The following is a 16,128-nucleotide window of genomic DNA, read 5'->3' on the forward strand; positions in this document are numbered from 1 at the left end:
GCATCACCAGGACCCGGGAAACTTCTGATTCATGGAAAGAGCCCAGAAAATGGAGGCAGAAAGACCCAGGCTCAGGCCCCAGTTCCATCTGTTAGCTGGGTGAGTTGGGCAAGCCACCACCTTGATGGAGTCCCAGCTTCCTCCTCTGTAAAGTGGGGTCAACATCAAGCCAGGGAGGTGCTGGAGAGCAGGGGGCGGGAAGGAGAAAGAAACAGAGGGAGAGACAGGGCTCTGGCTGCACATGCTTCTCAGAAGTGAGGGGCTCTGGGCCTCAGCCCCTGGCTGCCTGGGGACTCATCACAACCACTTGCCCCATCTGAGCTGCTCTGCCCAGGCTCAGTGTTCAGGAACCTTCCCTCCCTGGGCTTGCCTTCCCTTCTCCCCAGACCAACCCAGGGTCTCAGAATGTGGGCACCCAGAACATGTCAGAGAGGCCACTTCCCCAGCTCAAGTCAGGTCTACAGTCAGGTACCCTCGGGTGGGCTTTGCACCCTGTGGTTGAAGATGCCCCTGAGGTGATTCAGATGCCTCTACGTTTGGGAAACTGCTGCCCTAGCAAAGCACTGCATCCACCCCTACGCTTCTTCATTTGTTCATTCGTTCGTTCGTTCATTCATTCATTCATTCTACAAGAATTTACCACTACGTTTCCCTCTGCTGGTTGCTGGTCTTACACTTGACAATCCAGCCCTGTGGGAGGCCAGACTAGGGAAGTGAGGCATTCGGTTGCACGAGACTGTTTCGGGACCGGTTAGGAGTGGCTCTGGGGTCAGCGGCCCAGCCTGACCTCGCACGGGAACCCCTCCTCCATGGGCTCACGTCTGAGGCTTCCTCCTCCCAGGGCTGGGCAAGGGCAGAGGGCAAGGTCTTCCTTACAGTGAACCGGAATCTGCTCTGTGACCTCTGCCTTTTGGCCTACTTTCGTCTCTCAGGGAGCCGAGGACACTGTCCAGGAAGCCATTGGGGTGTGAGGCCTCAGCACCGCCTCCTCCAGGCCAAATTCCCCAGCTCCCTCCACTGTTTCTCAGACTTTGCAGCCCCCTCAGCTCCCGCCTGCCCTCAGGTGAAGCTGCAGCTCATGGGGAAGTCACCTCAGGCCTGGGATTTAGACATCAAGTCAGGGCTTTGGCTCCCATTTCCCATGATCCAAATTATTCTAGAAAGTTCCCCCATAAGGTGCTTTAGGTTCTTGGAGGAGCAGGGGATGAAGAGGTGGGTTTGAGTGTGTGATCAGGATCAGTGGGTAGGGCCATGGGAACTGAGTCCTTGAGTCCTTCTGTTTTTAAAAGATAACCAGCCTAAAATAATCCGCATGCCAAAGAGCCACATTTTGTGGTGGCAAATTTTGCTCCCCCGCGTAGGCAGGCTCTGCCTCTGGCTGTTGACAGGCAGCAGTGGCACGGGTCCTGGGCTGACAGCCTGGAGCACGCCCGCCTCTCCTGCAGGGGGTGCCAGCCGGGGTGTGTTACCTTAGCAACGGACGGAAGGGCCTCAGCCCAGTTCTGCTCCCCAGGTGCTCCGGAGGGCCCAGTTGCCTTCCTTAGGTAACGCCTGTGGACCTCATTTGAGTTTAGGATGCACAGCGCACAGGCCAAAGCATAGCCTCCCCAGTTAGAAACACCTAGAACAGAAAAAGTTTCTATCATAGAACTGCAAAGCTTCTGGGGTCCATCACCTGGCCTCTGAGCAGAGGAACTCATCTCAGACAGTGGCCCCAATGGGCTCTTGGGGGGCTCATTCAGTTGAGTGTCCACCTTCGGCTCAAGTCATGATCTCATGGTTTGTGGGTTTGGACCCCCACATCCGAGGTCTGTGCTGATATGATAGGGAAAAAATAGGATTAAATAGGCAGAGAGGGAAAGGATTAGGATCTGAGGTCCCTGGGTGAGGAAAGACATATTTTGGAACAATTCTGGGAGTGTCTGATCACATCAACACTCCCACCTAGGCATAAGGTTCCTCTCAATAATGTAACAGACTCCACCTATTCCCCCTCAGATTTCCCTCAGGAATTTGACAAAAGACCTGACTGAAAAGAAGTAGTAGACCATAAAACCTATGACCCACAAGGAATGGAATGGCCATAGACCACCCCTCATACAATGGAAATGAGCCAATCAGGAATGGACAACCCAGCACCTAGAACTCTCCAGCCAATAAGGGTAGGACCTGAGGAGAAACAAGAGGGAAGGGAAAGGGCTGACCAAAACCCTATAAAATAAAGACCCTGGCCTATAGTTCGGGGATTCACTTTTGAATATCCCCTCTCTGTGAAGAGAGCTTTCCTGCTACTCTTCCTTTCTAACCTTATACTCTAATAAACTTTTGCCTGCTGCTCATTTGGTGTCCACGTCTCCATTCTTCGAAGTAGTGAGACGACAAACCCCGGGCATTGAGGTAAAAAAAATTCTGCAACATGGACAGCTGGGAGCCTGGAGCCTGGAGCTGCTTTGGATTCTGTGTCTCCCTCTCTCTCTCTGTCCCTCCCCCACTCACACTCCATCTCTCTCAAAAATAAATAAACATTAAAAAAAATAAAAGAGTGGCTCCAAGATCAGTGGCACCAAGGGCTCCTGGGAACTTGTTAGAAACACACATTCTTGGGCGAGGCCCCAGCGCAGACCCGGGTCTGACTGGCCCGCCATGTGAACACTCACCAGCGATGACAGCAAAGTCGGTCTCCACGTCACAGGCGATCACATCCCCATTTCGTATGTGTCTCTTCACAGCCTCCTTGACTTTGCCCATCCCAAGCTCGTTGCCCCCGTCACCGACCCCTGAAGGAAAGGGAAACCAAGTCAGTCAGTGTACAGGGTTGGGCAAAATGGGGGCTGGTTGTGGGGTGGCAGCCCCCTCCACAAGTGTCTTGTTGCCTCAGGCTGGGGAAAAGGGTTGATTCTGTGTATATTTTCAGACAACCAGGAGATGGACTTCTCCTTCAGATCTTCTAGAAACTTCTTCAGCTAAAAGTGAGTTAAGGGACACCTGGGTGGCTCTATTGGTTAAGCGCCCGACTTCGGCTCAGGTCATGATCCCACAGTTCATGGGTTCCAGCCCCACATTGGCCCCTGTGCTGACAGCTCAGAGCCTGGAACCCCTGCTTGGGATTCTGTGTCTCCCTCTCTCTCTGCCCCTCCCTTGCTTGCGCTCTGTCTTTCTTTCTCTCTCTCAAAAATAAATAAAATGTAAAAAAAAAATTATTTTTAAAGTGAGTTGAAGTTTGGAACCCACCAGAATGTGGCCAGTCCCCTGCTGAGTCACGCTCTCGAGTCACAGGTGGAGTACCCCCCGTGCTGGTGCTACCAGGCAGCTGTGGTTCCTCAACTTTTGAGTGACTTCTGCTCACAAAGGGGCTGCAAGAAAGGCCCTGAACCCATCCGTGTGACAGGAACTGGTACAGATGGCTAAGGTCAATTCTGTACCGTAACTTAAAGAATATGAAATATGGGGCACCTGTGGGGCTCGGTTGGTTAAGCGCTGACTTTAGCTCAGGTCATGATCTTGCAGTTGGTGAGTTTGAGCCCCGCGTTGGGCTCTGTGCTCACGGCTTGGAGCCTGGAGCCTGCTTCAGATTCTGTGTCTCCCTCTCTCTCCGTCCCTCCTCTGCTCTGTCTCTCTCTCTCTTTCTCTCCAAAATAAATTAAAAAAAAAAAAAAAATCTGACCAATGCTGCAGCCTACCCATCTGAGGTGGCTCTAGAGGAACACCATTTGGTCCTGTGTCCGGGTATTTCTGGAGGATTCTGTAGGCCAGAGGTCAGCTGAATCTGCCTCCAGGAGAGGGCTGTAGCTGCCTTAAGAAAACCACTCATGCGAAGCACTTGTCCAGGGGCCTCAAGGGCACAGGGCCAGGCAGTCAGGTTGCATGGCTCTCATTGTGTCTGTTTCTAGAAAGGCCTGGAACGTGTGGAAGCATTCCACCAGAGGCTAGCATTCGCTGTGCGATGGCAGACAGGCGCCAGAGCTACCGTGCTTCAAGCACCGGAGACTTGGATGTGGTCCAAAAAATCAGACTGTTGTTAACAGCCAGACACCTTAGGTCCACACCCTGGGGATTTCTCTCCAAAAAGTGTTCTGGGTCCACGACTGCCGACTGAATGAAGGGAACTAATGACAACCCCCAGCGTTGGTATGTTGTCTATTTCTGTCTCTGCTCTTTTGCATTTTATGAATTTTGTCTCATTTTTTCCTCAGGTGAGTCCTGCCCGTGACCTTGTTTTCCTCGCTTGATGGCACTCCCAGAATCTCCAAGGGGGTGGCGCTCAGGTCCTGGGGGGTCAGTAGTGCGTCCACGACAAGGTAGCTCCCTGTGGAAACTGAGGAACAGGCTGTTGATGGAGCAGAGGGGAGAAAAGACCAGGGGTGGCCCTGCTGAGAAGGCGGTGCTGTGGGAAATCATAGGAAAAGCTCGGGCTCCTTCGGGTAAGAGAGGGGTCCAGGCACCCACAAAGGGGGGCAATCGGAAGGTACAAACAGCGAGCCCTACCTGCGTCCTCTGGGATCTTGGGGGCCTCCTTGGGGGGACGAGCAAAGATTAGGGGTCCATTCATCAGGGGAAGAGCAGCTCCTTCAGACCCTGACTGCCCCCTTTGAACTAGGAGACCCCTTCCCTCCGTGCCCCGGGCGCGCCTTCCTCCAGCCCTCAGGTCTTCCACCAGGCCAGCCCCGACAGACCGGAAGCTCAAGCCGATTGTGTTGTGAGCACCACACCCAAGGCCTCTTCTGGGAAAGACCAGGCGATTTGCAGAAAGTTTCTACTCAGCCAGGAAGACTTTCATCGTCTCATCCAAACCTCAAAAGCCAAAGGTGACTAATGAGTCAGGGAAACACTCTGAAGAGTTTGAATGAAGAGAACAAATAAACAGAGAACAGAGAAACTTGCCTTAATTACCCCAGGATCTATATCTACCCCCAGGGGAAGAACACTGTTCTGGGAGTTATATCAAACCTTTCAACAATTCGCTTAAGGCAACGTGATTCCATGAAAAGCATGTTTGGAGGGGGCCTGGGAGTCTGGCTTCCTAATCTACCAGCAACACTAATGAGCTCAATGACTTCTAGGTACCTCCCTAGGTCTCATTTCTGGATACTCTCTCTACCTTACCTACTTCCCAGGGTGTCAAAGAGGCTTCCACAACACATGGATGTGAACCCTCTTTGAAAACGACGTTCTGTACAAACACAAACGATCACATTATTGTATTATTAGCAATCAGAATATTGGCACTAATCACATATCTAAGATATGTTTACAAATTAAAGCTCTCATAAGATGAGGGACAGTATATACACAGTCTATTTGTCCTACATGACCAAAAGAATATGCCATGCCTTGGTTGTATTATTATTATTATTATTTTACTATTAGGTTTTTTTTAAAGTTTATTTATTTATTTTGAGAGAGACAGAGACAGAGGGAGTGGGGGAGGCGGCGGAGAGAGAAGGAGACAGAGAACCCAAAGCAGGCTCCACACTGTCAGCGCAGAGCCTGACACGGCCTCTAACCCACAAAACTGTGAAATCATGGCCTGAGCCGAAACCAAGAGTCGGACGCTTAACTGACTGAGCCACCCAGGAGCCCTTATTTTACTATTAGTTTTAATATTGTAGAGTTGGGGGAAGAATATGCGAACGCGTTGTTTCCTTTTCGTGTTTGTGGGAATGCTGGGTTTCTAAGGGATGACATCTTTGTTGTCTAAACCAACCATGATAGACAAAGCATTTCTGGAGTAGAAAACTATGGGCCTCGTAGAACGCCTTCATGTCACGTGTTCAATAGTCACTAAAAGGCGTTCAGTGCGGACACACTCTTGTTGAATTCTCCGTGCTCCCAGCTTACCAGAAGATGAGATTCCAGGAATCTTCTGTGCTACCAGGAAAAGATCATCAATGGGGTCAACCAAGTGCTTGATGTTCATCTTCCTCGCATTATAGTAATTACCATCGGCGGCCCTTCCTGTGCGCTCTATTGCCACCAGATGGTCAAATCTGCCAGGAAGCAAGGGCACAGGGGCTTTATGGAGGGTGTGGCTGCCTTGTTGGGTCATGTGTTTATGTGAAGGACCCTTGTACTCTTTCTTTGATTCCTACAAATTCCTACAGAATTTGGCTGAACATTTATGTGTGCCATGGCTTGTGCTGGGGGCTAGTTGATCAGATCTTTTTTAAAGTTTATTTATTTGGAGGGGAGAAATGGGCAGAGAGAGAAAATCCCAAGCAGGCTCTGCACTGTCAACAGAGCCTGATGTGGGGCTGGAAAAACACAAACCATGAGATAATGACCATCTCCACTCGCCAGTGGGTACCAGCACCCAGAGGTGTGAGCGTTAGTGGCTACTGGTTTCTTCCAAGGTCTTGTTCAGTTTACAAACACAAACAGACTTAAAAAAGAGTTGAAAGGGAAGACAAGTGAATCTAATTGCAAGACAGAGATTAGATAAGAGACACAGGCAGCAGCGGTAAGCTTGTGGGCTGTGGAATCAGATCGTGTGGCTCTGAGTCCAGGCCCTCTCACTCATGGCCTTGGCCAAGTGCTTAACCTCTCTGACCCGCACCTGCTGTATGTGATGACCTGACAAGGGGTACTGTCTTATACGGTGTTGAAAGCACCCTCCCTAGGCCTCATTTTTGGATGCTGTGCCTGCATTACCTACTTCTCCGGGTTTTAAAGAGGCTTCAACAATATAGTGGAGAAAAGGCACAAGAAGTGCTAAGCAGAGGGCCCTGCACCTACTCAGTGGGCAGTAAGTGGTAGTTGTGATTGCTATCATTATTAGGAGGAATATGATCTTTTTTTCCCCACTGTTTTATTTTTAAATTTTTATTCAAATTCTAGTTAGCTAATATAAAGTGCATTGTTGGTGTCAGGAGTAGAATTCAGTGATTCATCACCCACTGCTCATCACAAGTGTCCTCCTTATGCCCATCCCCCATGTAGCCCACCCCCAGCCATCTCAGGAAGAATACTGTCTTGATAATCCAATTTAAAAACACGAAAATCGCACTTCTATAACTCTCTAAATCCTCCCACGATGGAGTTCTTTAAAATCTTTGCTATGGAGGGGCACCTGGGCGGCTCAGTTGGTTAAGCGTCTGACTCGGCTCAGGTCATGATCTCATGGTTCATAGGTTCGAGCCCCGCGTTGGGCTCAGTGCTGACCGCTCAGAGCCTGAAGCGTGCTTTGGATTCTGTGTCTCCCTCTCTCTCCATCTCTCCGCCGCTCATGCTCTGCCTCTTTCACTCTCTCAAAAATAAATAAACATTATTTATAAATTTTAAAAAATCTTTGCTATGGAAAACTGTGTGGTGGTCCCTCAAAACATGTAAAATAGAATCACTGAGTGAACCAGCAATTCCACAAAAGAACTGACAGCAGGGTCTCCAAGAGATACTTGCACACCCTTGTTCACGGCAGCAGGGTTCACACTCGCAAACGGTAGAAGCGGCCCTGTGCCCACAGATAGACGAACAAAGAATCAAGTGTGGTACATCCTCAAAACGGACAGACGTTCTGCCACGTGCTACAACATGGATGAATCCCGTGGATAATCTGCCAACTGAAATCAGCCAGTCACAGAACGAGTACTGTATGATTTCACTTATATGCGGTACTAGAGCAGTTGATTCACAGGGACAGGAAGTAGACGGGTCAGGTCGGGTGGGAGGTGGGGGAGGGATGGAAAGTCACTGTTTATTGGGGACGACATTGCTGTTTGGGAGATGAAAAAGTCATGGATATGGATGCACTACAACGCGAATATACCTTAATGCACATGAACGGCACACTTAAGATGGCTAAAGTGGTAAAATTTATGTTATGTATATTTTACTACACTAAAAAAAAAATCTAAGCTCTGAATGCTTTTACTGTATGTTTTTATTTATTTTTATTTTATTAAAAATTTTTAAATGTTTATTTACTTTTGAGAGAGAGAGACAGAAAGAGCAGGGGAGGGAGGGCGACAGAATGTGAAGCAGGCTCCAGGCTCTGAGCTATCAGTACAAAGCCCAATGCGGGGCTTGAACTCACAGACAAGATCATGACCTGAGCTGAAGTCGATGCTTAACCTACTGAGCCACCCAGGCGCCCCTGTACATCTTTTCAAAACCAGAATCTTTATGGCTGGTCTGTGCCCTCTGGGTGTGCAGAATGTGGTGACATCCTATGTGCCTGGATGAACAGGCCACTGGGTAGGTTTTGGAATGTAATCCTGAGGCTGCGTGTCCACGGCAGAAAAAGGCAGCCACTGAGAAGCAGAATCAACAAGAGGAAGAAGCTTTTTCTTTTTTCTAAGTTTATTTATTTATTTTGAGAGAGGGACAGAGACAGCGAGAGGAAAAGGGCAGAGAGAGAGAGAGAGAGAGAGAGAGAGGGAGAGAGATAATCCCAAGAGGGCTCTGCGCTGTCAGTGTGGACCCTGGTGCAAGGCTCAAACCCATGAACGGTGACATCATGCCCTGAGCTGAAACCAAGAGTCTGATGCTTAACTGACTGAGCCACCCAGGAGCCGCAGGAGGAAGGAGCTTTGACCCTGAATTTCCTCTAGATCTATATCAAAGGTGTTAAAAAAAAAGCTGTTTAGAACCAGACCTCCAAATGAGATTAATACATTCTCTATTCTGCAGGGAGAACACCATTTCTGGATCTTCCCACAGGAAAATTCAGTTAATACACCTCAAGAAGGTGGGATTGATTTTTTTTTTTTTTAGGCCCTCAGGGTCCATTTAGCTACAGTGGGAAGTAATTCACTCCTGGGAAGGCTGTTCCCTGGAAAGAGTTAATGCATTTTCTCCAAAGAGAGCAGAACCCTCTCTCCTGACCATCAGATCGGCCCCACCTCTCTCCACTCAGCAAACAGAGCAGCACCTGTGTTAACTGCCATCCAGATTCCACACAGGAGAATTTTCTAGCTTCTCTCTGAAGATCCGGAGCTTTGTTTATATGCCAACTGTTTGGAGAATATGAACATCTCTAACACGAACCATACATCTTCCTGCAGCTTTAAATAGCATATCAGATCACTGAATTCTGCTGTCAAGTGCAGTGAAGCTATGCCCTCCAGGCCTATTACATCAGTGTTTTAAGTTCTAACAGGACAGTCCTTAGTGGGTTGTGAGGTAAATTTATTAGGCTGGGTCAGCATTTCCAGAAAAGTAAAATAGAACACTGAAGAATAGAATAGAACAGACTGGAATAGAAAATGTCAGAATATACTGTTTTTTGAAGCTTGTTTTAGTTGTGTGTGTGTGAGCATGCGCATGTGCGTGTACACATGTGTACTGTTTTGCAATGCAAAATGTGTTATGTATTACTTCTGTCGAAAAAGTTTGCAGAACACTGTATTAAAAATTGTAAGATCTGAAATACACCCCTACCTACAATATAGATGTATTTTTCAAAATGTTTGATCATAACACACAGTAAAAACATACACATAAGTGGTTCAGTCCGTTAAGTGTCTGACCTTGGCTCAGGTCATGATCTCATGGTTCATGGGTTCGAGCCCCACGTCGTGCTCTGTGCCGACAACTCAGAGCCTGGAGCCTGCTTCAGATTCTGTGTCTCCCTCCCTCTCTGCCTCTTCCCCCACTCACGCTCTGTCTCGGTCTCTCAAAAATAAATAAACCTTAAAAAGAATACACGCAGCTGCATAAAGTTTCATGAGCATACTTAACATTACGACTTAAAGTATACAATTGTATTTCTATTTCTATTTCACCTTCCGAAGGTGCTGGTTACCCCCACTGAAATGACTCACTGCTCTCTAATGGGTCATAATCCAGTTTGAGAAGCTGCTAAGTTCTTGTTTTTTTTATAATTTTCCTAATGTCTCCCTCTCCTGGGAAGACACGCCATCTCTCAGGGAGTTGCCACTCCCAGAGACCCTCTGCGAAGCCCCAGCTTGTGACCCGCCCGCCTGGCCCCTCAGACCCCTGGGCTCTGTTCCCTCTCTGGAGCTGTCAACGAGTGTGGGGGCTTTCCCCCACCGCCCACTCGCACTGGGAGGTGACATACATACCTAGGTGACTTGGGGTCCCCATCGTTGCAGAGAAATGCCTGAGCAGCTCCTGCTGATTCACCTTGGAACGTTAATATGGGGATCTGTGACTTTAGGACACCTTGAAAGTAAAGGCAAAGGGTGGACACATCAGCCCTAGGGCTGCGTTTTGGAAATTCACGTTGGCTTTTCAAAAGCTTCTTTGGAGAGGATCATTATCATGAGGGGCAGCACCTACCTGTAGAATGCTCTGTTAGGAAAGCCAAGATCCGGGACGCAAGGGTACTTGCTTACTTTTAGTCCTGAGTAAACAGTAGGGTTGGTGGAGCATGTGACCCTGAGCAGGGGTGGAATTGGGCTAGTGGCACCGAATAGGCCGCATGTGGATGTCCACAACACCGTGTGATCAGAGGCCTATTCTGGCTCACTGTCCTCGTGAGCGCTGAGGACATATTTAGGTGCCCAGGTGACAGGAAGGCAGCCCTCCGCTAAGCATGTGACATGCGTTCTCTCACTTAACCAGCACAACAATTTTATGTGATCAGAACCATTACGAATCCCATTTTACAGAAGAGGAAAACTGAGGCTCAGAGATGCTATATAACTTGGGCAAAGCTGAGCACGGAAGGTCAGTGACGGAGGATCTTAATTTCCACCCTAAGTTCTCATCTGCTCCCCACCCTTCCCTCCCTGCACTCCTTTAGGGAAGTTCCAGAACAACAGAGCAGAGGTCCCAGAGTCCGAGCCTGGAGTTAGCTACTGATAGTAGAGTGATTTCCAAAAATGAATTTGACTCTCAAAAACGGCACCTTTTCTAATTACAGTAATAATACATATTATTGCAGAATATGTGGAAAGCACACACAAATTCCCAATTAAAATAAAATTGACTTGGGGCATCTAGTGGCTCCGTCAGTTAAGCATCTGACTCTTGGTTTTGGCTCAGGTCATGATCTCATGGTTTCGTGAGTTCTAGCCCCGTATGGGGCTCTGTGCTGACAGCTGGGAGCCTGGAGCTGCTTCAGATTCTGCGTCTCCCTCTCTCTCTGCCCCTCCCCCACTCGTGCTCTGTCTCTGGCACTCAAAAATAAATAAACATTAAAAAAAAAGGTCTCCTTCCTGGAATAGATTGAAACTAGTTCAATCTTTCTTAAAAATAAATAAATAAAATGGACTTGATTTTCTTTACCTAATAGACCTCACAGCAGTTTGGGGTACAGTCCCTGCGCCTTCACTGGCCCTGGATGAGGTCTCCCCGCAGAGCCTGAGATACCTACCAGAGGGCCTGCGACAGGGATCGGAACCCCCGGAACCGCTCTGTGGACAGAGGGGATGTCGTAATCTCCGTCATCAGCCCCTCACACTCCTCCCCCACAAACCCAACCCAGGTAAGGTCTAGGTTAAGACCATGTGCTTGTATTATAAATGTGGATTCGGGGTGGCCCAGCTTCACCGCGCTGTTGCCCGCAAGCCCTTTGGGAACTGCCCCCGTGGGTGGAGGGGCCAGAATCATTGTCGGAGACCCTAAAGGACCTCCCTCCAACATCCCTCCCCAGCCCCACCCCATGTCTAACAGGGAAAGACCAGAAGAGGGCAGTCAGTCCACCGAGAGATATCCACTGAGCACATTCTACACGGGATGAGCCAGGGACCGGGGGTGGAGGGGTCACAACAAGCTGAAAGACCCAGCCCCTTTCTGTGCTGTGAGGAGCAGCCTGGTGACCCAGCACCGGGACCAAAATACCCCTGGGTGGGAAGCTACGTTCCTAGCTCTGTGACACGTCACGGAAATTCCCTTGGCTGTGGTGTCCTCCTCTGCAAGATGGGGTTAACCAGGCCCCTGCCCCCAGGACTGCTTGGGGGTGTAAGTGATAGGATATGGACAGAGCACTGAGCCCGGGGAAGATGGCGCGTAGTAGGTGCTAAGTTAAGACTGGTGCTTTCTTACTTTCTTGACATTGGATCAAGGATACAGGATACCTGTAAGAAGGGGCACAGGGGGCCAAACAGGGCAGGGCACATAACATGCCCCCAAGGCGGGGGCACAGAGAGAAAGAGACTCTGGAAAGGAATGTCTGGGCAAGATGAGAACCCGCACCTGAGCTACGAAGAACCAATTTATCAGTTTGGTCCATTTATGCTCAAGACAGGGAGGAAATGACTAAGCTCTTTCTTTAAACATGTGCAGCCTTTGGTTATAAAAAGAACCGAAATAGTTTTCACTAAAAGGGCCAAATCTCTTTTGCTTTCTTCGTCCACATGTAATGAAATTTCTGCAGAATCTGACACGGCAGATTCCATCTCTAAACCGCCTGGCCAGGTGAGCCCCAGTTCTGAGCTCATGTGCCCCTGAAGCCTCGGAGCCGGCGAGCAGGTGAGTGGGGAGGGCAGACCTGCTTCTGGGAAAGCACATGGCTAAAAATACCGGACTGAGCTGTCAGATGGAGAAGATTGCCAGCCCGTTGGCATTGGCCGCCGCCGTGGCCCGTACCTTCTCCGTGTTGACACCACAGTCGGTCAGTTTTCCTCTGTCCTCAGTGCAGCCCCTCCCTTCTCCATCTCCCTTGCTGGCTGCCCCTCTCCCTGTGGAGGGTCCCCGGAAGCAATCCTGGGCCCTTTTCTCTGTCTCACATTCCCTCAGTGATCTCACCCTGTGTCTGGACTTAAAAGACCATCAATATGCCAACTGCTCTCGGATTTATCTTTCCAGCCTAGACTGCTCTCCTGACCTTGACTCGTAGATCTGTCTACTTGACTTCTCCACTTGTGTGGCTGATAGATTTCTCACCCCGAGGCTCCAACCTGCACTCTTTTAAAAACTTTTAAAACATTGAATTGTGGTAAAATATAGAATGTAAATTTTATTCTCTTAGCCATTTCTTAAAAAAATTTTTTTTACATTTATTTATTTTTGAGAGACAGAGTGAGACAGAGTGTGAGGGGAGGAGGGGCAGAGAGAGAAGGAGACACAGAATCTGAAGCAGGCTCCAGGCTCTGAGCAAATGTTCCGCACAGAACCTGATGCAGGGCTTGAACCCACGAACCGTGAGATCATGACCTGAGCCGAAGTCGGACACTTAATCGACTGAGCCACCCAGGCACCCCCTCTCTTAGCCATTTCTAAGTGTACGGTTCTCCGGCAGTGAGTACACTCACAGTGTTGTTTGACCAGCACCCCACCATCCATCTCCAGAATGTTTTCATCTTCCCGAACTGAAAACTCCAGACCCATTAAACAGCAAACGCCCCCTCCGCCCTCCACTTGCCCCCGCCCCTGAAAACCACCATTCTACTTTCTGTTCCTATGGTTTTAATTGCTCTAGGCCCCTCGTATAAATGGAGTTATACACTATTCATTCCTTTGTGACTGGCTTATTTCACTTAGCATGTCCTCAAGGCTCACCCATTTGTCAGAATTTCCTTCCTTTTTAAGGCTGAATGACATTCCATTGTCTGTATGTACTGCCTTTTGTTTATTCCTTCCTCGGTTGACAGACACTTGGGTTGCTTCCACTGTTTGCTTACTGTGAATACTGCTGCTATGATCATGGGTGTGTCAGTATCTGTCTGGGTCCCTGATGTCAGTTCCTTTGCAGTATATTTATACCCAGAAGTGGGATTGCTGAATCCTACAGTATTTGTTATTTTAAATTTTCTGAGGAACTGCCATACTAGTTTCCACAGCGGCCACACGGTGTTTGCCTCCCACCAGCGGCGTCTTCCCCCGCTCGGGTCACGGCGGCTGCGACCTTTTGGTCACCCTGCCCAAACTGTGAAGCAATCCTGGCCTCCTGTCTCACCCGGCATCCCCTCCATCCGGAATCATGACTCTACCCTCAAAATCTGGACAGATCTGTCTACTTCTCGAAGCCTCCACCTGTACCGCTCATCTCTTGGGGTCCCCTGAAACCAGTCTGACATGAAGACTTGGTGCAGAGGGTTTGTCTGGGAGACAGTCCCAGCAGGCAGGGGGGAGGAGCTGAAAGGGAGGGCCGGAGGGAGGAAAAGCATTGCTCTAGGCAATGGGCTCTCCTGCATTGTCTCCCCTGCGGCACTGGTTGAGGGGCTCCTGGAGACATTAGTCTCCTGACTTCTGGACCAAGCGGTTTTGCACAGCTTTGGAGAAATCCCCCAAAGCACTGGCTTGCGGTGGGGCCCGGTCAGGTTGGTGTGAATCAGAACTTCTGCCCCAGCTGTGGCTAAAATCACTGGGACCACAGGGGTGCGCCCCGGGGTACCCCGCACTCCAAGCCACCCCCGTCTCCTGCTTGCAGTAGCTTGGCCAGTTTCCACCTTGTCCCTACAGCCGCCTGGGTGATCCTTTCAAAGTGAAGTCAGAACACGGCCCGCCTCCACTCTGTGACCCCCTAGGGCTCCCCCAACCCACCTGGAATAAAAGCTCAGATGTTCATGAGACCCTTCCGGGCCTGAGTTCGGGACCCTTCTGTCCTGCCTCTGGCCTCTCTTCTTATTCATGCCAGGCCAGTCAGCAAGCCAGTAGCCCTTTCTCAAACCTGCAAGGTGCCCACTCTACCCAATGGCCTCTGCTCTGGCCACGGTCACAGCCTGGGCTCTCTTCCTGCAGACAGTCCTGGCCTCCCCCATGCATCAACCTCATCAGTCTTGCCTCAAATGTCACCTTCTCCGTGAAGCCTTCCCTGACCATCTTGTTTCAAATAGCCCACCTCTGCGCTGCCCTTCACCATCCCCCATCCGGGTCCACTTTCCTCCCAGCCTCAGGCCTTCTTCTACACCACACACTTTCCTGCCCCCGGATCGCTTCTTGTCAGCCACACTCCCCTGGGATGCTCTCTCCAGGAGGGCAGGACAGGGTGAGTCTTACTCACTGATGGATCTCCACAGTGCCTGGCGCATAGTAGGTGTTCAGCACACATTTGCTGTGCCAAATGGATTCTATATGTTCAGATACAGCCTTTGGGAAACTTCCACGGTGCTAGAGGGTATGGCTTACTGGGACCGAAGTCCTTTTTAGAGGCTAAAAGGAAAAGATTGTGGCTCTGCGGCTCTCACGCCACCTGAGTGCTCCGGGAGCCCGTGTAGCGTGGGGCACCCCCACCCATGGGCCCCGGGTGGGACACTGCCATCTGAGCCCTTCGGCCACTCTGTTCCGGACTATCCCACCTCCAGCTGGGGGGTGGGAGTCCAGGGCTGGCTGGGGGGTTGCTGAGTCCTCACCAGGGCTCTCGCAGGGAGGGGAGCAGATGCACGGTGGGACCTTGGGCTCCGGAGCCTGAAGGACCTGGGTTCAAACTCCCAGCTCACAGTTCCCACCCGGGGAAATCACCTGGACTTCTCTGAGGCCCAGCCTCTTCATCCATAAAGTGAGGATATGATGCTGCTTATACCAAAATAGCAAAGAGTTGTTCTGAGCCCCTAAGGCCAACTCCCCCCCCCCCACCTGTGCACGGCCCTGTGCGGGGTGCTGGGGAGGAGCCAGGCTCGCTGACCCCCACCCTCTGCCCGCGGGGATCCCCGTGGGGAAATGGACTGCGCTCATCTCACCGCTCACCTTGCTCAACAGCCTCTTCAACAAGCTTCTTGAACAAACTCAAGGCTCTCAGGTCAACGATCATGGAGACCTCCTTCCCCAAGGCTTGCAGGCAGGCGGCCAGAGCAATGGCTCCCGGGGGGCCATCCGTCTCTTCCGGGGGCTCGTGGTTGAAGTGCGTGGGGAAGCCCGTGGTGATGAGCACCGACCGGGAGTGGGACAGTGACAGGGAGGCCCTCAGCAGCTCATCTTTACAGAGCAGGTGCCCGATCCCCCGGCGGCCTAAAATTATTGGGGAAAAAAAATCATAAAATAACGTCACTGTGTTTCAAGTAGAAACTTATGCAAACAGCAGTTTGGTTTTTTATTTCCTTTTGTTTCGGAAGTGGATTTGAGAGATGTGGCAGAGACTGCTGGCTGTTTCCTGGAATGCCTCCTCCTCCTCTGTCCCCCCCCCAAAGGGTAGCCAGTCAATGGCTGCCCAGCAGTGATTCCAGTGAGGGGGGGGCGCGGAAGGAGGGCACAGGACTAGGCTCTCTCGGCAGCATTTGGAGAGCGGTCAAAGAGAATGTGAATGGAAGTCAGGTACACCCCCCTGGGCCNGGCAGAGCTTCTGGGTCC

The 16,128-nt window shown here is 50.4% G+C and overlaps 1 protein-coding gene across 7 annotated transcripts in view; it reads right to left on the reverse strand.

Moving 5' to 3' along the window:
• DGLUCY (D-glutamate cyclase) overlaps positions 1 to 16,128 on the reverse strand; it is a 74,319-nt gene that overhangs the window by 4,443 nt on the left and 53,748 nt on the right. For 4 of the 7 annotated variants that reach the window (XM_077780917.1, XM_077780914.1, XM_077780916.1 and 1 more), the window contains 5 exons: positions 15,529 to 15,789; positions 10,020 to 10,119; positions 5,839 to 5,987; positions 2,658 to 2,777; positions 1,470 to 1,621 (listed from right to left, as the gene is read on the reverse strand). In XM_077780917.1, coding sequence (XP_077637043.1) covers positions 1,470 to 1,621; positions 2,658 to 2,777; positions 5,839 to 5,987; positions 10,020 to 10,119; positions 15,529 to 15,789 — 782 coding nt within the window. The remainder of the gene's footprint in view (positions 1 to 1,469; positions 1,622 to 2,657; positions 2,778 to 5,838; positions 5,988 to 10,019; positions 10,120 to 15,528; positions 15,790 to 16,128) is intronic. The other 3 variants (XR_013339278.1, XM_077780918.1, XM_077780919.1) reach the window with 2 other exon arrangements.

Source organism: Crocuta crocuta, unplaced genomic scaffold (assembly GCF_008692635.1).
Source record: "Crocuta crocuta isolate KB4526 unplaced genomic scaffold, BGI_CrCroc_1.0 scaffold299, whole genome shotgun sequence".
NCBI classification, from domain to species: Eukaryota; Metazoa; Chordata; class Mammalia; order Carnivora; family Hyaenidae; genus Crocuta; species Crocuta crocuta.